The 24,985-nt window shown below is 42.4% G+C and overlaps 2 protein-coding genes and 1 long non-coding RNA gene across 4 annotated transcripts in view; 2 read left to right on the forward strand and 1 right to left on the reverse strand.

Moving 5' to 3' along the window:
- per (period) overlaps positions 1–24,985 on the forward strand; it is a 173,909-nt gene that overhangs the window by 144,942 nt on the left and 3,982 nt on the right. Inside the window, exons 20-25 of the mRNA XM_068367075.1 lie at positions 614–834; positions 1,812–2,012; positions 3,417–3,532; positions 4,533–4,635; positions 5,581–5,766; positions 9,194–9,325. Coding sequence (XP_068223176.1) covers positions 614–834; positions 1,812–2,012; positions 3,417–3,532; positions 4,533–4,635; positions 5,581–5,766; positions 9,194–9,325 — 959 coding nt within the window. The remainder of the gene's footprint in view (positions 1–613; positions 835–1,811; positions 2,013–3,416; positions 3,533–4,532; positions 4,636–5,580; positions 5,767–9,193; positions 9,326–24,985) is intronic.
- LOC137634612 (uncharacterized) overlaps positions 9,179–24,985 on the reverse strand; it is a 40,918-nt gene continuing 25,111 nt past the window's right edge. For both annotated transcript variants that reach the window (XR_011042542.1, XR_011042541.1), the window contains 2 exons: positions 24,520–24,712; positions 9,179–9,317 (listed from right to left, as the gene is read on the reverse strand). This is a non-coding gene — a long non-coding RNA (uncharacterized lncRNA). The remainder of the gene's footprint in view (positions 9,318–24,519; positions 24,713–24,985) is intronic.
- The window catches only part of LOC137634610 (L-proline trans-4-hydroxylase-like), a 45,813-nt gene continuing 39,066 nt past the window's right edge, over positions 18,239–24,985 (forward strand). The window contains exon 1 of the mRNA XM_068367074.1: positions 18,239–18,242. The gene's annotated coding sequence lies outside the window, so the exon portion shown is untranslated. The remainder of the gene's footprint in view (positions 18,243–24,985) is intronic.

A 24,985-nucleotide genomic window follows, 5' to 3' on the forward strand; every position in this document is an offset into this window, starting at 1 on the left:
TTGATGTCAGCTACCCCCCAAAATTGGGGGAAGTGCCTTGGTATATGTATGTATGGAGAATGTAGGTCAACACTAACCATTAAACATAGTCTAATCGATTGTTTAACAGCAAAAGTCACACACTTGCAACATATAAAATAAAATAAGAGTCTTCAACATGTCAAATATTGTTATAAAATGTGTTTCAGAATCTTTGCCATTTACTGTTTATCTAGTAATCAATTTTTACTGCTGGGTTATCAAAGAAAATCCAAATTCTATTATTGAGATTTTTCAAGCCAACCCTATAAAAGTTAAGGATTTTAACTCTGTGATTTGGTTAAACTAAAAATCTGCTTACTCTTTAGTACAGTACATCATTTTATAGGGTTTTTTAACTTCTACAAGGCAAATATATCTAAACCCAGTATGTAATTATGTACAGCAGTTGGGTTTGTTCCCAGAAATTTGGTTTATTTCTTTCTGTTCTAGAATCTTTTGGGAATTCCAAAACAAGCTTATCATGTTAAGCTGCGAGTTTTAAGGAAACAAGACAAATACTTGTAATAATTAAATTTGGAGTTAGAATTAAGAAAATACAATGGTAAAATGTTTTTCTAATTATTTTATACAGGAAGTGTGGCAGTACCTCTGCAATACATGGGTGCTTTCCCCGGTGTGATGTATCAGCCTGTAGTCCCTCCACTCTTCAGTGCTCCACCTGTTATGCTGCCTAATGTGGTTTATCAACATACTGTAGTTCAGCCACCTATTGGTCAAGTAACTATTCCACAACAGAGTGATGGAGAAAAACGTTCTGGTGCGGAAAGCGAGCAAGAAATGGACACGGGCAAGGTAAGGCAGTTTCAATACGATTTCTATCCAAAAACTTATTTGGTTATAAACATTTTACCTTCAAAATCAGTCTTTCATGTTTTTCAACATATTTCTTTTCTCTTAAGCTGGTTAAATGTTATTGTTTACCTTTAAACAAAAAAGTTCCATTTTCTGACAGTCTTTGCCGAATGGCTTGTTGACATTTCGAGTGAACTAACAAAGCAAAATCAGTAAACACTTTATGAAGCTCATTCCTATAAATTTCAGCCATCTCACACCCACAAACATCTTTTAGCCTTATTTTCTCTGGCTTTTCTCCTGAATTACAAGACATTTTCCTATTACAACCTGAATCTTTTATGCGAACAGCTACTATCTGAAGACAATCCTTGATTAGAGGAATTGAGAGGGAATTATATTCTTCATTAGGGTTATTCAAGTCGCACTTTTGCCCTCTGGCAAGTGGCACAAAATGAATGAAGATCATTATAGCCCAGCAATAAATCCCTTGAAAAATCCTCACAAGAAGACATAGAGAAGCCAGAAGACATTGCCTTAAATTTATTAAATATGTTTATATAGTACTTCTTAAAAAACACTATCACAAGTATGAGTAGAGATGTGACTAACATGACCGATGAGAGAACTGAAAGACAAAAGGATATGATCTACTGATACGATGCTATTGCCATACACTGTAATATGATCCCGGTACTACACTAGAGGGGAGGGCCATTACAAGAAAATAAAGCGGGTATTTTGTAGTTTAAATGTAAACTTCGACATTTAACCAAATTTGAGAGAAAATTGATATGAATGCCATAGGGAGTTCATAGAAATAATTAATCTCTGCCAATGAAATTTGTTGACACATTACTAAAAGTTCCATTTTTCATATTTTTAAGATGAAATGAGTCACATTTACAGTATCGATTTCAAATTATGAGTCGTTCTAACTACTAAACATAATCCAGTTATACGTATTGTATTTTCAGAGACCTGTTAAAAAGCGTCCAGTTGTTTATTTGCATCGCCCGGACTCCCAAGCTACTTCAGTGAAGGCAGAACCTGGGTCTGCTCGTGGTAGTAATGCCTCTGCATCAGGCAAGCTAATAAGTACTCATTCTCATGCTGCTGAAAGTATTCGCTCATACTTAGAAGACATTAGTCAGATGTCTCCTTGCTGTGCACCCAAGGTAATTATTGATTAATTTGTCTGCAACACTTATTTATTTGCATTATTATTATTATTTTATTATTGTTATTATTATTATTACTTGCTAAGCTACAACCCTAGTTGGAAAAGCAGGATACTATAAGCCCAGGGCCTCCAATAGGGAAAATAGCCCAGTGAGGAAAGGAAACAAGGAAAAATAAAATATTTCAAGAACAGTAACAGCTAAATTACAAGGTTAGTTTTGTGTTTAACGTATACTCGCAGAATATTCTAGAGATGACTGCTTTTGCTCATTCTTTAAAAGGACACGAAATGGGGTAAAAACCGCAGGAACACACTTTGGGGCGTATGGGCACAACGTGACTGGTCTTGTGCTGGTTTTGTTATTGCAGTACTTTTCCATAAAAAAAAACTTCTCACACAGATTGATACAATGCTCATAAACCAATTGGCTCATAGTGTATTCAGTTACTCATAAACCAAGCTATTATTATTATTATTACTAGCTAAGCTACAACCCTAGTTGGAAAAGCAGGATGCTATAAGCCCAAGGGCTCCAACAGGGGAAATAGCTGTACTTTGGTTTTTTATTTTTTCATTTATTTTTAGATAGAATGGCTGAAAGTCTGAAGACTACTGAAAGTGCATAAGGTTTATTGCATCTCCTTCCAAAAAATTAGAATTTGTGAATGTCATAGTTTTCAACTGTCTATGAGACATTCTTTCCTATCAAAGATTAAGTTAGCTGCTTAAAATTGACTTGGTTTTTCTAATTTGGTTTAGAATTAGCCGCACTGAATTATTATTTCATACATGTCTGTAAGAACGCTGCTTATCTATAAAAATATCATGATTTAAGCAAATGATTACATTACTTGAAGGAAGGAACATATACTGTATAACTAATATAGTTAAAGTTTGAGGTCAACATTATCTCATATTCCAGAAAATAATTTTTTTTTTACCTTCGACTAATTTATATTTTAAAATTTAAGACTTTTCAATTAATGGAAGATTAGTGAAAGCTACTTTGAATATGGTTATATGTATTTAGAAAGCTAGATATTAATTTTGGGGGGTAGCCGACATCAACAATGAAACTAAACAAAAAAGGGGACCTCTACCCTGGTTAGGCTGGAGGAACATAGAGAGTAGAGGTCCCCTTTTTTGTTTTGTTTCATTGTTGATGTCGGCTAGCCCCCAAAATTGGGGGAAGTGCCTTTGGTACATGTATGTATGTATATTAATTTTTTTTTTAAGTTCTGTTACAGTTTTACTTTTATCTTTTTTTCACAGTACAGTATACATATTATTTTTATATTCCTCTAGATCTTGGAGAATCTTAGTTTTTGTAGATTTTATTGTCGTTGATTATGTAACCATAAACTCGCAGGATATTGAGATTCGCCGTGCCTCATCACAGGTGTCCCAGTTGTCGCAATCTACTAGCGTTCAGGCTGAAGCAGAGAGCATTGGATCACCAGGGAAACAGGAGAAAATTATAATAGAAGACCGAGGGCCTAGAATTGCTGGATCCAGGTACAGTAGAAGTATTTGTATTATTGATATAATATTGTATAGAAAACTTGCTTTTATTACAATAATAATACTGTAATCAATATGAAATTGTATGACTAAAATTATTATTTCATTCAGATCTATGCTTTGGAGCGAGATTGATTTCTATAATTTCTTTCTGAAATCTTTTTTTTTTATATTTTCATTTTGTGGTTTGTCATTCTAAGATAAAACATCAGTTTCTTTTAAGGTACCTAGTAGACCAGTTTTTGTTTGAACCCCTAAGATATGTTTTGTAGTGTCCATCAACTTATCGATGAAAACAATGGAAAAGATTGATATTTGCTATTTTTATTTCTTAATACTATGCTAATACACTATGTGAATATTAAATGCATTATTGTTGGATACAGTTAAGTGAAATATCAGTTTTATCAAAATCTTGTTTATTAGTCTTGTATAAAAGGGAAGTGGTAGGGGTGGGGGGAGGGTAGTCGTAGTAGAGGGCAGTATTCGGATGTAGAACGGCACCTTGTAGTATCGGGAAATATTGAGGAAGGAGAGGACTAACTGGTGAGGGACCTCTGGTCGTGGTTCTAACACGCCCCAGTTACTATACCGACACTCGATTAGAGTGAGCGAGCTGGGTTTATTCCAGACATTATATGCAACTTTTTTCTCTGGTATATTTAGCAGTATTTATACCTTAGAAATGGTGCTATAAGGAGCATTTCACAGAGCGACACAGGTCGAGCCCAGAAATTAAATTTTCCATTGTTTTCGTTTATAAGTTGATGGACACTACTCTATGCTTACCGGTTCAGCTGATCAAGGCAAACTCCCGAAGAATTTTTTTTTTTATCTAAAAAAAAAATTAATGCTTAAACTATCATTTTATCATGCTATGGTAAATAGTATTTCTTGCTTTTACACATATGCATTATGACTGGTAACACTTATCTTTATTTTTGATTGAAGGAGGTATAGTAAAGATGACTGTTAACAGAATCTTCCTTTCCAGTGATATGGTGATGTCTGCTTCTAGTTCAAACTACTCATCAAGAGAATATAAATCTACTGATGACAGCATGCAGAATATATCTGAAAACTCTGAAAATAGTGAGGTAAGATCATTACATTACTATATAAGGTTTATAACTAAACCTTAAACAGTAGTCAAATTTGTAGACTTATTGGAATGAAGTATGAGGGTGAGATTGTACAGTTAAGATGGGAGTATATTATAGCTTGGTAAAAAGGTCACTGTGAGGAATCTTTATGATTGCCTACAGTATTCTGTTTAAGACATACGGTAAGCATTATCCCTCTTACAGGGATAAATGGAAAAAATGGATATAACTAGAATTTCTTACAATAGCTATATTGTGGTACAACAAAAGGTTAGTTAACTAGCTGGTGGAATAACTAAAAATAATGGGACTTTTTGGTTGTCTTTAACATTGAAATATACTGTACAGTATATAGAATTGTCTGGTAACTACTGTTTCCAACTCTGTAAGTAAGGTGGACGAGGTCTCATAAATTAACTCAAGAACAGTCTTACTCTTAATATGGTATATAATCATACGTAATTTTTTTCTTGTTATTACTGATATAGGATAGTTTAGGTAATTATCAAAGGGAATCTAGGAAAACTTTCAATATAACAACAAATTTGAAATGAAGGCTCTGGAAAAGTGCCTGAGGTGAGAATTTTCATTGTAGCAATATTGAATTGTTTCAAGAACTGGACCTTTAAAGGTAAATGCAGTATGAGAGGGCTGCATTTGAAAGAACGCTGTATCTAGTGTTGCACTCTACTAAGATCTGCTATGGCAAAATAGATTGTCCAATTTTTAATTCACAAGTCTTGGAAATATATTGAAAGATATGACTATGAATCACTTAATATATTTCCTTGACACAAAATGTTGAATTGTTACATTTTACTTTCACTATTATAACGGATACTGAAGTTCATTTGGAAATTTTAATTAAGTTATAGAGTTTTGAATAGAGCTCAATAAATATCTCATTTTATTTTATCTAATTTTTTCTTCTCTTTTTAGACATCTCATTCAGATGAAAGATGGAATATACCACGCTCAAAATGCCCTCGTCCTATTTTAAATGACCCTCAGTGGTTAGACGATGTAAAGTTGACTCCAGAACTTCTGTACAAATACCAGTTAGAAACCAAGGAACTAGTTGACGTTCTCAGACGTGATATGGACATGCTCAAGAGAACGAAGCAGGTGAGGATATACTTTGTTTGCTAAATATTAAGCAAAAACCAGATTTTTCTAAATATCTTTTCTGGTTTTGGCTAATCACCTGTGATTTTCTAGGCTATCTAATGCTTAGCAGAATTTTTGCATATAGATATAACTTTCAACTATGTAAATGGTGTATTGAATAAAATGAATACATGAATAAATGTATCAAGGCATATATACCACCAATTGCTTCAGGGTTTTTATTTGCGTTTGACGTAGCACTTTGTTTATGAAGCAACACAATTTATGCTTGAAAATAGCAAATTGCATTATCTATTCATGAAAGCTCTATTCCAGGAATGATACAGAGAAAAGATGCACTTAGTAAAATAGAGGAAAATACTGGAGAGAGAAAAGTCAAGCTGACTTGTTTAAAGGTTACAATAAATGAAAGCTTGGAATGGAAGCTTATACCGATAGAAGGGACAATGCTGAAATGCATAGTTGTTAATTTTCTTAGAAGATAGGAGAAAGAAGGGAGGAAACGCTGAATTGTTGTTGGCTCGTTACAAAAATAATATACAGTATTACCATTTTAGTTAGATATGTTTTAATGGGAGAAGTACCCCATGAAATGGATTGAAATTTGACCCGTCATTGTATTCTAATTTCTTCACTCAGATTAATGTGTAACTCGTCATCCTCTAGCTGACGAAAAAAAGAATTTGATGTGAAGCTTTTTACGAGAAAACAAATGGCTTTTTCTATGACCGTTACACCCCTTGACTCAACAGACATGCATATGTATACATTTATGTTATCTAGAATATAGAGTTGACCTTGTCGCTGTTCAATAGTTTTACCACTTAAATGTGTGTAGGTGTAAGAAGAGAGAGAAGGAACCAGGTGCCAAAAATGAAAATACCAAATGCTGAATGAATTATTGTGAGTATCATCGTAAACGTTTTTACGTCGGCTCTTCCCTTTGTGGGGTTAGACGTAAAATGAGTTATCTCCATTCCCTATCCTGTACCTGTCTTCCATAATTCCCATTAGGGCTAGCTTTTCATCTTGGTTTCCAAGGCCATATTTACTGTTGTTCAGACTAACTATATCTTACCCATTCTAATATGTCCAAATCATCTTAATTATTGAGTTTTCAGCCTTTTTACCAGTTTTTGGACCACATCTCCCCACCAATTCCTTTTTGTAATGTTATCTTCTCTCTGTACTCCAGCCATGAATTTCAACATTAAGATCACACTGCATCAAAATTTCTTCCATTTTCTCTCACATTGTCTATGTTTCTGCTGCTTATAGTAGAGGCCTTAAGTAACCATCATATGCTTCTATTAATAGGACATATTTGTTTACCAGTAAAGTGGCAGTCTGTATTTTCTGCCACTGTTCTTTCGTACAGTCAACCCTTCTTATTTCTTCATCAACTGTCGCTTCAAAGTACAGTGTGTCAAGTTACACTTCTTATTTCTTTATCAACTGTCGCTTCAAAGTACAGTGTGTCAAGTTAACAGAAACTCTCACCTCTTGTATTACCCACCCCTCTATCATAGCAGGGTTTTCAAATCGACTATCTTCCCAACTTGTTAATAATCAACATTTTGGGCATTTAAAATCTATTTCATGTAGGCTTTGTAATCCAGAGTACCTCTTGTGACTCTATCTGATACACTTGGTACACAGTAGAGTCTCTCCATCACATTTCCCATACTAACCTTACGGTAATTTTCCTTTGCTTTTTTTTTCAGTGATCATAAGCCTTGTTTTGCTGATGTTGATTTTCAGCCCTCTCCTCCATTCCACTTTTGATTTTTAGACATTTCCACCACCTATTCCTTGAATTTTACTCTTAATACCAGGTTACCAGGTTATCTGCATACAACAGCTCCCAGGGCCACCATTTCCTGCACTCTTTTGTAGATCCCTTCACTTCTATAATAAACAGTAAAGGGCTCAGTGCCAGTCCTTGATGGATTCCAACATTTATCTCAAACTCTTTTGAGACCTCTGCCGTTTGCCTTCTCTTTAGATTTAGCTTGTCTATAAAGGTTATTTTTTTAAATCATTGCTTTTAAAATTTCTTTCAGTATTTAATTGCTGAAAAATTATGGTCATCTACAATAACATGGCAATAAAGAGTTTGAAATTCAAAATTTATTGCAGAATAAATGACATCAAAGTTTACATTTCTTCGAGTGCTATTTACAGTATAATAAAACCTCAGCATCTCAAAAGGATAAAAAATCTTATGACAGTCAAGTTATGTATATGAAAGAAGCTGTGAAAGTTTTATTAGTGTAATGTACTGTCATTAACTAAACTGTTTTTTTAAATTTACTTATTTCTATGAATCTCCCCTGATATTCATTTAGTTTCCTCTGCAAAGCTGAATAATATTTTACAATATATTTCTGAATATTTCAAAGAAAAAGAAATTAATTTTACATGTTTGGCAAGTATACTGTATATTTGACATACTGTAACATTTATGGGAAAATATGCCCATTTTTTTTGTATTAAACAAAAAAAATTTAACTAATATGTTCAGGATTTGGACTGTTTAGTTTTGAGGCTAAGTGTATATCAGAAACAAAAGTTAGAAAGAAGGACCGACTTATTTAAAAGAATAAACGACATAAGCCTATGAAAATATCATAGCAAGAGATACAAATAGGGGAAAAAACTAAATAGAGTTTAGGTGTTGTGTTGCGATACGTAGTCTGTGTGAATTATGAATTATGATCTTCAAGATAAATGAATTGGATAAAGTGTCTTGAGGCAGAGGAGGAGAAAGGGTAATGGGGGTAGTGAAGAGATGCGAGGAGGGTTCAAGAAGGAAAGATGCATTTATGGTAAATTGTAAATATATAGGCAATAATACTCAAGTCATAACGGTGGTACAATAGTAGTATTACTGTATTACTCGTAGAGTATTACCATTATAGTGTATCTTTGACAGTAGCCATATAGAGATGATTTAGGCTATTTCTTATGGGTAAGTAACTAGTTCTGATGAAATAACTGATACATCACCAAATTGAAACAGCGTACAGTATTCAACTATCTTTTGGTGGTGAACGATGTCTGTAGAAAATTAACTACTTCAGAGTCACAAGTGTTATAGGAATAACGATATGACTTTTGAATAATATTATTTGTTAAATTTCTCAAAAGTTATTTCCTTCCAAGATGAACTTACTTTCAAAAAGTTTATCTTTAATTATAAGGATGAAAGGATATAACAACTGTGAATACAGGTAAAATTTTATTTATATTTAATTAAATTTCACCAATAAATTTGATGTCTCATATCAATCATTATATGTACATTGTTATGTTTTATATAAAAAAATCATTTTTTATCATATTTCATCATCAAGTCACTTATTCATGATACCTATAGGTAGAGACTTAAATTTCCAATATTACCTTTTATATTCTTTTCCAGCCCTCTTTGGTGGATGACCAGCTCTCGTCTTTATATAATGAACTTGAATTAGATGGACCAAACCCAGATTTACATCTTGAAGAAGGTGTTACATCATCATCTGGAGAAGAACAGGCTGGACCTTCTGCTCAGGTATGGTCAATCATTAGAAATTTGATACATTTAGTAGTTAAATTAGTAATACATTTTTATGTTAAGGATGTTACATTGTTGTTTTAAGTTTTGCAAAGATTATATGGAAAATAATGAATAGCTTCTAGTAAGACAGAAGAATTAATTGTTTGACCCCATCATATGAGTAACTTGGTGGGTATTGATAAAAGTTTAAGATTTTCACCTTGGAAAACATATTGGATATTCAATAGCTAATCATTAGATTTAGTCAATGAATATTTCCTGCAACTTTCAGAAAAAAATCTCTAAATTTTCCTCCAAGCATTATATTGACGCAAAGATACAGACAGGTAAAACCAATTTGTTCTCATAGTTTTTTTGGCATTCGTCTTATCCCCATTATTACAATTACTACTCTACAGCAGGAAACATAGCTAATCAACAGATTATTCATCAAATTTAGGACCACTGCCAGCTTAATGTTTAGGTGACTGAATTTCTTTTAATTCCAAAATGCTTTGCCATTGTTTTAATTTAAATGAAACTCATTTGAAAAATTACTTATTTACCCAAGATAATATAAGCTTTAATTTGGCTCAAATATGAGGCTTGAGCATTATTTTGTTTATCAAATAAATTTTGCTTATGCAACTGATTTCTTCTGTATGAAACGGTAGCAGTTTAAAATTAAATTTTGATAAAATATTGTAATTGTATCAAAGAAACTACCTGGGATTGAAGTGTAATTAATTCTAAGAATGAAGATCTTCAGTCAGAATGAAAATTAAATAAAATAGTTTCTATGAAACTCGCCTGATGTTCATATTCCTTTTCTCACAGACATTTAGTTTTCCACTGGTCGCAAAAATCCTGGAAATGCTGGATAACTTCCAGGCATAAAGTTATTGGGATGCGACTGCCCTGTAGTATAACTTCGCGTATGGTTGCCATGTTAGGTCATGTATGGGGGGTTAACTCCCTTGGTACCTCCGTCAGTAGCAGCAGTAGGTCCGGATACCACTGCATGCTGCCATAGTGGAGCTAATGACGTCATTTATAGGTTGGACGACGATATCACCTTGTTGAGGATTCCAGACGAGACAAATTAGGGGGAATGTGCAGATGTCTATTGTTGTCCAAAGGATGTTGGATTGAGTCTTGGAAGCCTTTGGGTCTGGTACTGGAGATCAGCAGTACATTGGCAATTTGTGATAGAGACAAGAACAAATCTATCAGAGGCTAACCCCACAAAGTGAGGACTTTAGTCACTATCCTAGGATCCTAAGACCCTTTACAACCATCGATCAGTCTTCCTGCTCAGGTTGTCTACTAGCATGTTCTTTCTGCTTTGGATGAACCTGGGTGATTTGTGAGATCTTTTTGTCTTCTGTCCATCTCAGAATCTCGACAGCCAGATGCAGAGCTGTTGTGATAAGGTACTTCCTTGTTTGTTTTAAGTATGTCACTACCGTCTTTTAGTCATTCATCAACTCCCAAATGACCTGAAAGGAGCTGTTGGAAGTGTTGAAGGGCTCGAAAGGCTGCCTTCAACTCCAGGAGGTTTATGTTGGCTTTGCTAATTGGGATTGGACCGTAGTTTGGAGGCCATTTGCTGTTGTTGTTGAACCCTCAACCCTTCAAAACAAACCCTTCTTTTGATACATTTGTAAAGAGTATCAAATCTGGGGAGGGGGAAAACAAGGATCTACCCCTGGGCAAAGGTTGGAGTCTTTATCTTCCAACCAAGCCTTTGAAGCCTTTGAATACAAGTTTCTGGAGGATCTCTGCACTAACACCTTTGGGTCTTCAGTTGCTACTAGAGAGACTAAATGGGCAACCGACGGAGACTAAGCATTCCAAGGATGCCAGGTATCCCAACAGATGTGGCTATTAATTCCGTAGAAGAAAGGGTCGGGCCACTTCCTTTGAACCCTTCCATTCTGTTCTGGGATGGAAAGATCTTTCCTAGTCAGGTATTGATAAGCATTCCAAGATACTGTATACCAGGTCTTGTTTAGGCTTATAGAGATTTACTAACCTCCAGAACATAGCAAAACTAGAGATGCATGTCTTGGTGAAGGAGAAGGTATCCACCAAGTCTACCAGAATCAGCCAGGTGACCAGATAACGTAGTACATGGATGCCATTGGCACGAGCCTAGGCCGCAACTAGTGAACATACCCGTGAACACGTGGTGCTGTTAACAGGCCAAAGCACAGCACTTGAAACTGGTATATCTTGTTGTGTAGACATTCTAGAATCTTGGGTACTTCATTGATGCTGGATGGATTGAGATCTTGATGTACACATCTGTGAAGTCCCCTGTTCTGATTGCTTGTCTGACTGTGGTTGCAGTCTCCATCTTGAATGGAGTTTGAAGAATAAAATAGTTCAAGTTTGAGAGGTCATGACTTGTTTCCTAATGCCATCTCTACAAGGAAGAGCCTACTGAAGAAGCCTGGGGACCTGTCTATGACCTTCTCTAACATAGTCTGGCCTTCCGCCTGAAAAGCGATGTTCTTCTCTGATCCCTTGGCGAAAGATGATGGACTTTTTGGGTGACGGATCAGGGGAGGGAGAAGAGCTGATGAATAGGATTCATCACTGTGGAACTCCCATGCTGCCACCTACGTCTCAGGCATCCTCCACCGGTGAAAATATTGGGGGGAATGTCTCCCTAGTGGGGACACGTGTCCACATCTAGCAGCTCTACCTCCCCCATGGAAGGCTCTGGGAAATTCTTGTATGCGTATCTCTGCTCAGCTGGAGCTTTTGGCTCAACCGGTGCCAAAGAAGAGGGCCGGGATGTTACGAACCTTAGGAGAAAAAGTTCTGGCTTGTCTTCTTTTCTGCAACAGCCTCAGCCTCGTCCACTGAGAACAAAGATGGGTTTTGGTTGGGGATAGGGGAGTTGCAGAGCAAGAGTACCTCCGTTTTTACCACGGGCTTCAGGAACTTGGAGACGATGAATTCTCGTCTCTTTAAGACCAAATTGGCTCACTGGTAGGTAGCAGTATGGGCCAAGAACTCTGCTGCCCTGGCAACAGACAGGACGATATTCTTGAACACCTGTTTCCTGTCAGGGTTGGACAAATCTTCAGTTGCCTTCACTAATTTCTCAATTCCTTAAGCATCACTGGCAGAAAACATAAATGGTTGTGAAGCCAAGTTCTCTGTAGACAAGGCTTGGGCTAAAGCTGACTGCCAGATTTGAAAGGCAGGGAAAGGGAAACCAGGGGTGAAGGTTCATCGTCGAGGAAGTCAAGAAAGGAGGAGGAAGTAGTCTGGACTAGTTGCCAGCTCTAAGGAAGTCTTTCCTCATAGAGATCTGTGAATTCACCTTCCTTACTGAACCAGCCATCAGCTTAGACCATGGAAGTTCTAACCTTGGCCACTTGGGCCACGAAGAGAGTAGATCTGAAGTCGTGCCCTGCCTGTCTGGGGGTGGAATAAGGAAATTCTTCAATGCTGTTGACTGTCTAAAAGCAGGACAGGACCTAGAGACAAACCAAATCTGACATGCACTTTTCGGTGGTCGGAGCTTTAGGATTGGCGGGTGCAGGCAGCACTTCTGAACACTCCGAATCATAACCAAGTTGTACATTCACCTCCCAGCTGAGCTTGGGGTGGGTCATATTCGTCGTCATGCACTTCAGTAGGGGAATAAGGCTCAGGTGGAGCTTCCCTGGATGTAGGTGCCAAAGCAGCACCAATGGCCTGCTGAATCCTTTGTTGAAGAACTGGGTGTCGACCACTTTTAATTCCTAATTTTTCAATATGCAAAGATGCCATGTGGTCCCTGGAAACTCTAGAACCTCTCGTGGTTGGGGTGATTCTGGGGACCGTGAAGTCCAACAGAGCTCCAGGGAGGTGTAAGAGAATCACAGGGATGGAACAGGAGAAGAAAAATAGCTTGCCTCGCTGGGTAAGAGCCTATAAGACCTCACGAATGATCTCAGAGGTTCTAATCCCCTAATAGATTATGGCTGGGAACAGACCCAAGATTTCCCACACAAGGTTAAGGTCAGAGAGTCTTGCCCTGGCAGCCCACATCTCAAGATGTTTCTGGTACCTTGAACATTCACTGACTGTGTGGGAATGGCAAATGGTGCCAGAAGCACAGGGTAAGCATGTACGAATGACATGCTTTGCCGCCTGGGATCGAAGGGAGCCGTAGGATTCCCAGGAAACATCATCATCATCATCAGAGGAATCGAAGAACTGGATCATCGGACTGAACCAACGAAACTGAAGGACTGAACCAACGAAACTGAAGTCACAACCGGAGCAGCATAGGTGGCTATGGCTGCTTGGACAATTTCCTGGATACGTGCAGTCAGGATCCCAAGGTTTTGCAGCTTGGGCAAGATGCATCGTGCGTATGGTCGACAATCTGGGAACTTGCTTGCTATTCGCATAATGGTCTTGCAGACGTAGGTCTCTAAACCGACCTCAGAAGGCCAGGCGCTTGGCAGGATAGGAGCTTGGCCTAAAAGGTTGAGTGGGGTGGCTGAAAGATGGTATACAGCCCTCCTTACTTAAATTGGAGAATCCCCTCCAGGGGCAGGCACCCTGGGTGTATGCTGTTTATGCTGTGTTAGTTGCAAGCGAGTTGTGGAATTTTATAGCAAGATGGGCTACAGGAAGAGACCCCGAGCGCTATCCTGGTCACTCTGAAAACTTGGAGCTTACTGGTGATAAATTGTAAGCACATTTGATAGCAGCTTAAGGTGTCCTTCTCAAGCATAGACAGCCACTCGTGTACACGAGGTTGGCTGCCTTATTACCCAAAGGGTCAGCACGCTTTAAGAGAGGAGGATGACCAGGCTTCACTAGCTGAGCAGGCTCGGCGCACAAGCTCACCCAGAGGGGTGTGTAAGCAGAACCTCAGGTGGAGGAGGAACTGTGGAGGAAGAAGAGGCATGGTGATAGAGGGAAAGGACTCCCTTCTCTCAGCACAGAATGGAGATTGATTGATTGATTGATTTGGGATTCTTTGGCATCCTGACATCGGAGGTCAACACACAATAGGGAAGTGCAGAGGCCAATCCTGGTAGGAGCAAATGGGGACTTCTGCTGTTCACTGCACTTCAACTACTCTAGAAGCAGGTCTTTCAAGGGGGAACCAGAAAGAGCCAAAGCTGGCCACAACTCTTAAAGGGTGTCAAGGAAAGACTTCCCACAGGTAGAAGAAATGGGGTCTTGTGAACCCGAAGGTCAAAAGCACATCCCTCTTGCCCGATCATCCTCCAGGAGACCAAACAGGCAAGAGGCAGTGAGGGAGTTCCCATAGAAGAAGAAGAAGAAAGTCTAGGTTTAGGTTTCTTAGAAGGCCTTTGAGGCAGAGTTTGGGGGTGTAAAGTCCCTCTTTGGATATGTGCTCCGGCCGCTCCCGACAATCGCCACAAGGAGACTGCTCCGTGCAGTAGTGTCTTCTGCACAAACAGCAAAGCTGGTGAAGATCAGTCTCTGAGGAGGACCGAAACGTGCCACAGTATGGCCGGGTGTGCCCCGGCAAATGTGCTTGCCGCTTCCTTAGGAAATGACATTCGTAGATAATTTGTATTTTTCCTAACTATACAAACCTTAGCTATTTAATAGGGGTTATTACTTTCGGCGTAGCTGAAATGACGACCCATTAGAATTTTAACGAGGGTTTACTACTCCACCGCTAGTTAGCGGGGGGTAGGGAGGGTAGCTTGCAGACTAAGACCGGGTAACAATGCCCTCAACCTTCTTCTACTTGTCCACTAAGGAGCCTGAGGTACTAAACCAGCTGTTGTGCAGCCACCACAGGGCCGATAGAGAACGTATCGAGCCTCCTGTGGGTCACGTCTTGCAGGTAGTGAAGGTCGTCTGACGCTTCCACGCCAGGGACGTAGCTACGCCCGACATCATGTGCTCTAAGGCGACGTGACAGAGGAGGGTCTGGATTCAGGGACAGATGGATCACCCTACGAATCCATGCCGAAATGGTATTCTTGGTGACCCTCCTCTTAGTCCTCCCAGTGCTAACAAACAATGCTTGCACTTGAGGACGGACTGCAGCCGTTCTTTTGAGATATAGCCTCAGACTCCTTACTGGGCACAGTAGGAGATGGTCTGGGTCATCTGTTAAAGAACGAAGACTTGAAATCTGGAAGGAGTGGAACCGAGGATCCGGCACCCCCGGATTCTGAGTCTCGGCAATAAACTCGGGGATGAATTTGAACGTTACCTCCCTCCATCCCCTTGAATGGGCGATGTCATATGAGAAACCATGAAGTTCACCGACTCACTTGGCCTATGCCAAAGCTAGTAGGAACACAGTCTTCCAAGTTAGGTGGTGATCTGAAGCCTGGCGTAATGGTTCATAGTGAGGTCCTTAAGAGACCTGAGAACTCGAAACATGTTCCATGGAGTTGGTCTCACTTCCGACTGAGGGCAGGTAAGTTCATAACTTCGTATGAGTAGGGAAAGTTCCAGCGAGGAAGAAATGTCCATTCCTTTGAGCCTGAAGGCTAGACTTAATGCTGAGCGATAGCCTTTCACCGCCGAGACTGAAAGGTGCATTTCTTCCCGCAAATACACGAGGAACTCCGCTATTGTTGGAATAGTGGCATTGAGTGGAGAAATACCCCTTCCACGACACCAACCACAGAAGACTTTCCACTTTGCCTGGTAGACAGATGCAAATGATTTTCGCAGATGTCCAGACATCCTAGTCGCACTTGTTGCGAAAATCCTCTCAACGAGGAGATGCTGGATAGTCTCCAGGCGTGAAGTCGTAGCGAAGCTACGGCTTTGTGGAAGATGTTGGCATGTGGTTGTCTGAGTAGATCGTGTCGTGGAGGGAGTTCTCTCGGAAGTTCCGTTTGGAGTTGCAAAAGGTCCGGAAACCATTCTGCGTGATACTATAGCGAAGCTATGAGAGTCATTGAAAGATTGACCGATATTCTGGTCTTGTTGAGCACCCTCCTCATCAGACAGAACAGGGGAAAAGCGTACACGTCGATGTTGTCCCACCGTTGTTGGAATGCATCTTGCCAGAGCGCCTTGGGATCCGGGACTGGGGAGCAGTATAGTGGAAGCTTGAAGTTCAATGCTGTCGCGAACAGATCCACAGTCGGGGAACCCCACAAAGTCAGGACTTTGTTGGCTACTAGATGATCCAAAGACCACTCGGTACTCACTATCTGAGACGCTCTGCTCAGGTTGTCGGCGAGCACATTACTCTTGCCTGGAATGAAGCGTGCCTATAGTGGAATCGAGTGGACTTCGGTTCATCTCAGTATCTCTACTGCAAGATGGGATAGGTGCTTCAAAAAGGTACTTCCTTGCTTGTTGATGCAAGCCATTACTGTGGTGTTGTCGCTCATCACCACCACAGAGTGACCCGCCAGGTATTGTTGGAACTGCTGAAGGGCCAAGAAAACGGCCTTTATCTCTAGAAGATTTATATGGAGGCACTTTTCTGATTCTGACCACAAGCCTGAGGTTGTGGTGTAGAACGTGGGCCCCCCACCCTTTCTTTGAGGCGTCCGAAAACAGCATCAAATCCGGGGGAGGACGAGAAGGTCCACTCTTCTTCGTAAGTTCTCGTCTGTCACCCACCACTGGAGGTCCATCCGTTCCGTAGGGATCATGATGTCTGGGGAATCCTAACCTTGATTCCACCGGGACATGAGTCGCCACTGGAGGGATCTCATCCTGAGGCGACCGTTGGGAACTAGAAGAGCCAAAGATGAGAGGTGACCGAGGAGACGTAACCACGATTGGGCTGGAAGCTCTTCTCGTCTGAGAAAAGGGCTTGCGACCTTCCTCAGCCTTACTATACTGTCGTCTGATGGGAAGGCTTTGTGGAGATTGGTGTCTATAATCATGCCTAGGTATACCATATAATCATGCCTAGGTATACCAGTCTTTGAGTGGGAAGCAGAGAGGACTTCTCGAGATTTACCATGATCCCCAGATCCTGGCAAAATCCCAGAAGTTTGTCTCGGTGTCGAAGAAGGGATGACTCCGAGTCTACTAGGATCAGCTAGTCGTCCAGATAACGGAGACGGATGCCGATCTTGTGTGCCCACGACGATATTAGGGTGAAAACACTGGTGAAACCCTGTGGTGCTGTGGAGAGACCGAAACACAGCACCTTGAACTGGTACTCCTTGTTGTCTAGGCTGAATCTTAAGTACTTCCTTGAAGACGGATGGATCGGGATCTAGAAGTATGCGTCCTTCAGATCCAGTGTGCACATGAAGTCCTGAGGTCTCACTGCAAGTCTGACCGTGTCTGTGGTCTCCATGCTGAACGGAGTTTGCTTGACAAACTTGTTCAGAGCCGAGAAGTCGATGACTGGTCTCCAGCCTCCAGACGCCTTCCTTACAAGAAAGAGTCAACTGAAGGAGCCTGGGGACCCGTCAAGGACCTCCTGGAGAGCGCCCTTCTTCAACATGGTCTGGACTTCTGCCCGAAGGTCCTGCCCCCTTGCCGATCCCATGGCAAGGGAGCTCAATGGCACTGGATTCGTCATCAGGGGAGGTAGAGATGATGTGAACGGGACGCGATATCCCTGAGTACGGAAATCGTTCAGGAATCGACCCGAAGTTGCTGCCACCTGTCTGCACAACTTTGAAGGCATCCCCCCACTGGTGGACATGCAGGGGGACTGCCAATCCTAGCGTTTGTGGCCTCGGCTGCTCCCTCTAGGATTCTTCTTTCCCCTGGAGGGCTTCTTGCCTTTCCTGTCCTTGACAGGAAAGGGCTTAGACACCACTGTCTTCGCTGCCGTTGTCGGGTTCGTGGTCTTGGTAGGACGGGGCTGCTGGGGTGCTGGAGGCTTATAGGGCTTGGATGTCAAAACCCTATGTAGGAGGGAGTCTTGGTGGGACTTCCTCCACCTCTCAGTGGCATGCTCCACGTCCTTAGGCTCAAACAGGTTCGTTCCCACCATGGAAGAATGTCTGAGCCTGCTGATCTCGGTAATAGGGACCTTCTGATTGAACCTCTCAGACACCGCATCCCGACGTTTCAGGATGGTGTTTGCCCACAAGTTCGAGACTTGGTGGGCCAGAAACTCGATCGTGCGAGTGCCTGAGAGTAAAAAGGTCTCCATAGCTTTCCTGGTACGTTCTTTGGATAAATCCTCCGAACGTATCAGGATACCTAAGGTCCCTAACCAGATATCCAGCCACGAAGTGGCCTGCATGGCACACTTCGCAACCTTCTCCTTATTAAGGATCTCAGTCGCCGAGAATGAGACCTGCCGGTTGGAGAGTCTCTCAAGAGGGACTCCCCTGGTAAGCTCTTCCAAAGAATGGTGAAGGGGAAGAGCTAAACAAGGCTCCTCTATGATCTCGAAGTACCTCCTCTGCTGTACACGAGGAGGTGGGAGGAGCTTGCTGCCGGCACTGGATCGGCTGGAGGAGGCTAGCTCGGAGAGCTGGACTGCGATCTTGTCCCTGGTACTCTTAACCCCCTGAGACCAGGGCAAAGCTGCACTGGCCTTAGAGGGTTTTTGAGTCCCAAACACTCGGTCCAAGACCGTGTCTTTGCCCTCTCGAGGAGGAATCTTTGGGTCAGCAAACCCATTGACAGTCCTCATAAGGGTCAGAACCTACCAAAAGGCATGTTCTGACTCCTGCAGCTCTCCTCCTGAAGGACTAGCAGCGAAGTCTCCTGTCCCCAAAGGCTCTTCTTGGGAAGACTCGCGGACGTTCTCCGAGTGACTGGCTGGCTCTGGTCTAAGTCTTAACGAGGACTTCGGTACTGTCTTGGAGTCCTTCGACTCCCTCCTGGGAGGGATGCAGGATTCCAACAACGACGGAGGTAGGCTCTTCTCCGCCCCTACCCGAGAAGACTTTTCAGCGCGAGGTGGGGTTTCCCTCATTGGTGCGATGGGGGAACGTCTCACCTCACGTGACTCCCCTGTGGACGGGAAATCCTCTTCCGAAGTGGAGAGAGAAAAAGTCTAGGGGGGAAGGGGGCCTGCCTCGAAGGCTTACGAGGAGACAGCTTAGTTCTTAGAGAAGTCACCGCGTCCGAAACTCCTCTTTTTCTCTTCAGGGGAGTAGACGCAGCCAAGGATTTGTGGACCAATTCAGAGAGAACAGGCTTGAAAGCCTGCGTGACCGCTCTGATCAGTGCCCCAAACCAAGGCTGCTGGCTGACGGCTGCGCTGTCAGACGCTCCCTCTGGAGGGACAGGGATCGACCGGTCCCTGGGAGGAGTTTCCATAGGGGGGTTCGCCTGAAAAGAAAAAGAAGACAAAGAAGAAATGTCCCTGGACCTTTCTGGAACCTTCCCCCCTACCGGCGAGCGCGCTGTTCTGCGCTTGCGGGGGGGAGGGGGGGGGGGTGGAAATGGCGACCCTGCTGTGCGTTGTCCTGCAGCCTCGCGCGGGGGAGGATATTAATGATTGCGCTGGGGAGCGCGTGCGCGCGGGAGACCGCTGATGTGCGTGCGCGCGGGAGACCGCTGATGTGCGTGCGCGAGGGTGATTGCGTGGGCGAGCGATGGCGCGTAGGAGCGTGCGCAGGGGACATCGGAGAGTGTGCAGGAAGCAGATTGCGCACGAGGGTGAATGTTCGCGCGCACAGGATCAGGATGAAGAGCCCGTGCGGGCGAGGGATCGTGCGCTCTAGAAGATGTCGTTGGGCGCACGCAGGAGAGATAGCTGGTACCTGCGTACGTTGGCGCGCCTCTTGAGGGCGCACATCAGATTGGCGATGCATCACTGCTGTGGGAGATGGGTGTGGGGGCGCGCACGCATCCTCATGGGCGCGTGTAGAGTCGCGCGGGTGAAAGCCGACGGTGCGCTGGCGAGTAGGGGAAGTCTTAAATTTCCCTACTACCCCCAGATCCGAAGATCGTTGGCGCGGAGAGTGCTGGTGCGCAGGCGAGCGCTCCTGCGCTGGCGCGCAGAACGTTGCCGCGCATGGTGCGCAGTAGGTTGAGGACACGCAGTGGCACGCTGGCGAGCAGGTGAGCGCTGGCGAGCAGGTGAGCGCTGGCGCGCTTTATCAGGAACATCGCCAGCAGGTGAGCGCTGGCGCACTATATCAGCAACAGCAGGAGAGCGCTGACGCACTATCTCTGAAACCTCAATGAGGTTAGGAGAACGTTGGCGCGCATGCTTGGCATGGCGCGTAAGAGACGTGTGCGCTAATTTGCGCGTACGCCATTGTTGCCTCGAAGGGACCGTTGCCTGTTTTATAAAAACAGGTTTAGTTGGCGCCCAAAGCGCATCAGCAGCCAGGAACGATGACGGCAGGTCAGCAGGTCTGACGGGTGGAAGGACGACGTGCCCTTTGTAAGGATGACCTTCCACCGGTGGGGATCGCGAACGATCCGCAGAGGTGTCCAGGGTTGAAGCAGGAACAGTCGGAGATCTATGACAAGGCTCCTCTGCGGCGGACTGCAACGATGATGATGAACCGAAGAGGCACCTCCTCACCGACTTATAAGGTGAAGGAAGGCGAGCCTTATGACGTATGCTCCCTCTGAGGGCCGTTGGGTCAGCAAGCTGACCATCAGCAGTCCTCCGAAGAGGAGTCTCTGAGTGAACTCCCCCGAGGGGGAGAATCACCGGCAGGAGAGACTGTTGGACTTAGTTCCTCCCTCGTAGGTTGAGCAGGAACGGGAGAAACTAAGCCTTCAGCTACTGCGGGTTGATAGGTTGCAGAGGTATCAGGAGATACTGCATCGGATACCTCTGCCACCACAACGTCGACGATAGACAGAGGATCAACCTCTGCCAAAGTCGGCGATTGCTTGACAGCGGCACCCAACCGGATGATGTCAAACAAGGCTTCCTTGGAGGGCGAACCTTCGAGCCCCAAGGAAGACCAAAACTGGAATAAATCAGTTACATTAACATTAACATTTAAATCCTCCCTGGGGGAAGAGGTGGAGCTGCCTCGCTAGGGGAGGCAACGCTATCTCTCGAACCCCGAGATCTGGAAACAGAACCACAGTCTACGCTACCACTCGACGGTCTCTCGCAAGAAACCGATAGAGTGGGAGCTTCGGAGGAGGTTTGGGCAACGGAAGAAGAGTCCTTGGGATTTTCTCCTTTCAAAGAAATCTTCTGAGGAGAAATATCCCGCCTGGACTTCTTCCATCGCCGAGAAAACCTCTCCCATTGGGAAGTAGACCACTCCCTACACTCACCACACTTAGTCTTACTACTATCACACCATTGGCCCCTACAGTAAGGACAAAGAATGCGAGGGTCTGTCTCGACCGCCCACAAGGGCGGTCGGGTAATCCAGGACATTTGCACATGATCGCAGAGGCCAACTTCACACTCAAACCTGTAGAAGAGAAAGCAAAAAGATATTAATGGCTGTCAGAGAGGCGAGGGTGAGAGCGGACACGTCCGACTACCACTCGAGCCGAGAGCAAAGTGAACTCAAGCACAGGTGTGTGTGAGGGGGGGGGGGGGCAAGCTACCCTCCCTACCCCCGCTAACTAGCGGTGGGGTAGTAAACCCTCGTTAAAATTCTAATGGCTCTTCATTTCAGCTACGCCGAAAGTAATAACCCCTATTAAATAGCGTGGTTTGTACGTCAGTTACGGAACAAACAGCAGTCACACCTGCAAAGAGAAAAAGAAAATGGTAAGTATAGCTATTAAATGGAGAGGCAGCAGGGCATGGCCATATCTGCTCTCTCTCTTAGCAAAAATCAAAAGTGGTTGAAGTAGTGAGCGGGCAGACAAGGAGTCTTCCCCACCACTGGCAGAGATGAGCTACTACCTCACTCAAAGTTTTTATTACCATAATGCCAAATTGTGCTGAATACACCTGCTACTTAAGGAAAGGAGGGCTTGTATTCGTGTTGGAACAAATCAAATTTGATACAAATGTCTTTGTTTACAGGGTAGCAATTTTTTGGGGTAATTGTTTACAACACCACGCTCTCCATATACTGTACTCCAAAATAATGCAATCCTGCAGTTCTCATCTTCTTGCACAGTAATTAGGTGGTTATTTGAATAATGGGAAAGCAATAATTAGCAAGATATGTTGAGGAAGGGGGAAGGAGTTATAAAAAGAAAATAGCTCGGGTTCCTCACTAAACGACTTGGAGCTGACATGTCAACATAGTCAACCAAACAGAATTCGTTATGACAGTGTACATAAACAGAAGTTTGAGATGCCAGCATACATTTGATATACTGTATATTAAAAATAAGTATAATTAAAAATGGATTAATTACTCAAAAGTGTCCATAAAATATGCAATTTACAAATAGTGACACTTTTGAGTAATCACTCAATTTTTGATTAAGTATATTTTGAATATGCAGTATATCAAATGTACGCTGGCATCACGAACTTATGTTTAGTGCAGTGTACCTGCACTAATGCAACACTAGTACACCATAAGTAATATTGTACATATATACAATTCCTTACCTGTATTCCTGTGTTTTGCCTGCACACTGGGTCATTTCAAGGTGTGGAGAGAAGTTGTAGAGGAGCTGGAGAGTCAAGACGAGATACTGGAGAATCAGGAGATGCTGGAAGAAGTCCTGGTGTTGGAAAAGCTGCAGAGGTAGAGGACTGATGTTCAGTTGTAAGCCTCTTTTAAGTATACACACAGGTTTATCTGCCAGGGTTGCATCCTCTTCTCTTCCAAGGCCTTTGTAACACCTTGCAGCATTTATACCCCCTGGACACTAAGTCGACCAATAATCAGGACCTTCTATAAGAAAGAATGAGTTTCTCTAGGACCTAGTTCAAGACTACAGCGAGATCTGCTTTGCAGCACTCCTGCTTTGGACTCCCTCGTGGCCATCATCATCTTGTTTGCCCATCTGTGTCCGGGATAATCAAGCACGTGAATCCTGTTTTCACATGGTATAATCCAGCGATCTACGCACCTGTGACAGGCTGCCACCACATAGAGCCTGTGGTCCACCAAGTTGCGGGCCAATTTCAATCATCAACCCCCTAGACACCTTCATAAACTTTTCTATGCTGGGATCCTGTTCCTCAAACTTTGCCTTTGCTCCCTCTAGCAGGGCAAAAATTTACAGCCAAGGCCGTATTTCTTGGGCTATGGAATTGGGCTGTGTTCCAACTTTGTGTCCTGGTGCAGTCTTCTCCTTAGTAAGGTAGGTCCAGTTCAACATATGCTTCTAAAATAAGCCTCTCATCCACATTGATGACTTGGTCAGCACAAAACCTACCCTCCCTAATAATCCTAGCCAATCCATCAGGAATTTACTTGTTGCTTCATTATCGAACAATAGCAACTTCACCTTCCATCTTAAGGTTATACAAATTGGCACAAGCCAAATGCTTAGCCTTCTCCTGAATCATCATTAAGGCTCAATGTGATACGCCACAGATTCTGGTCTTCATCTCAATCATGAAGCCACTTTGTTGTTTGATAATAATAGTTTACTTCATAGGGGCAGATACTTTCACTTGCTCAAGCTATATTTATCCTTGGTGATAGTCACAAACTGTACAACGAACAAGTCCTAATGTATAAACTATGTTCATAGGGGCCTCCCCTTTTTCATTTCACTTCACTATGTCCACTTTAATTTCCATCGTAATGGCTTTCCACTGTCTGGATCCTAGATGCACTGCTATCAGAAGTAATAATAGTTGCTTTCCAGACATTTCCAGACATAATGCAAAGCAAAAAAAAGGCACAAAAATATATATAAAAAAAGCAACTTCAAAATTCTGAATGAATATCATAAGCTAAGGTGGCAAACTGATGCTAAAGTGACATGTATTGCACTACTGTACTGCACTGCCAGGCAACAGCATTTCTCCTCTCACCGTCATCAAGTATCTTTGTATTTACAAACCAAATATCGTTAAATGAAAGTTACACTGATTTTTTAATGTACCTTATGGGAGCCAAATCATAACGGCGAATCGTCGTAATTCTATACTGTCATAACCCGAGGACCTCCTGTATTATGATGTACCATAAGTGCATGCCATAGGGATTACTTGATGCTGACAGAAATATCATAGGGCACAGTCCGAAAAGGGAATGGATGATTGAGGACAAAGTCAGTATCAGCAAAACAATCATGTTAACCTTAAATGAGGCAAAGGTAAAAAATATTGACAGGAAATTTCCATGTGATTTCTGCATGAAATGCATTGGGAAAAATTCAAAACTGTAACAGGTATAAAGGCAAAACTATCTAATTAAATACAAACAAATACAATAGTAAAAATTGGGATGAGGTACACTTACTTTCAGTGGCAGGTTAGATCTGTTAGAAGGTAGAAATTTCCATTACTGTCGTGATATATTGCTTTGAGTGGCTAATCCTGACCAGAAATCAGAGATTATATAGGGCCTGGACTATGTGTAGAGGTGACAAAGGAAATGGAGGTTTTGAAGAGGTGCCAGCATAAAATTCTATGATTTCTTGGGCGATGAGCATCTGGAAGATAGAAAAAAAGACTTTTCATTCTAAACTATGGAAGTAACTTGTAGAAGAGCAGATATGGATGTTGTAAGAGGAAGACTAATGGGAAGAGAAAATTCTTGGTGATGGATAGGGGAAGATCTGGAAAAGATGGGAATTCACATAGAAGGTCTGCAAGATACAAAGGGAGGAGAATATACCTGATCCCATGGAAAGAGAATCTAACATGAAATCACTATCAATAAGGACCAAAGTGCAGCTTAGAAATCTATTTTCCATGACATCTGG

The sequence above is a fragment of the Palaemon carinicauda genome, chromosome 45, assembly GCF_036898095.1.
Source record: "Palaemon carinicauda isolate YSFRI2023 chromosome 45, ASM3689809v2, whole genome shotgun sequence".
NCBI classification, from domain to species: Eukaryota; Metazoa; Arthropoda; class Malacostraca; order Decapoda; family Palaemonidae; genus Palaemon; species Palaemon carinicauda.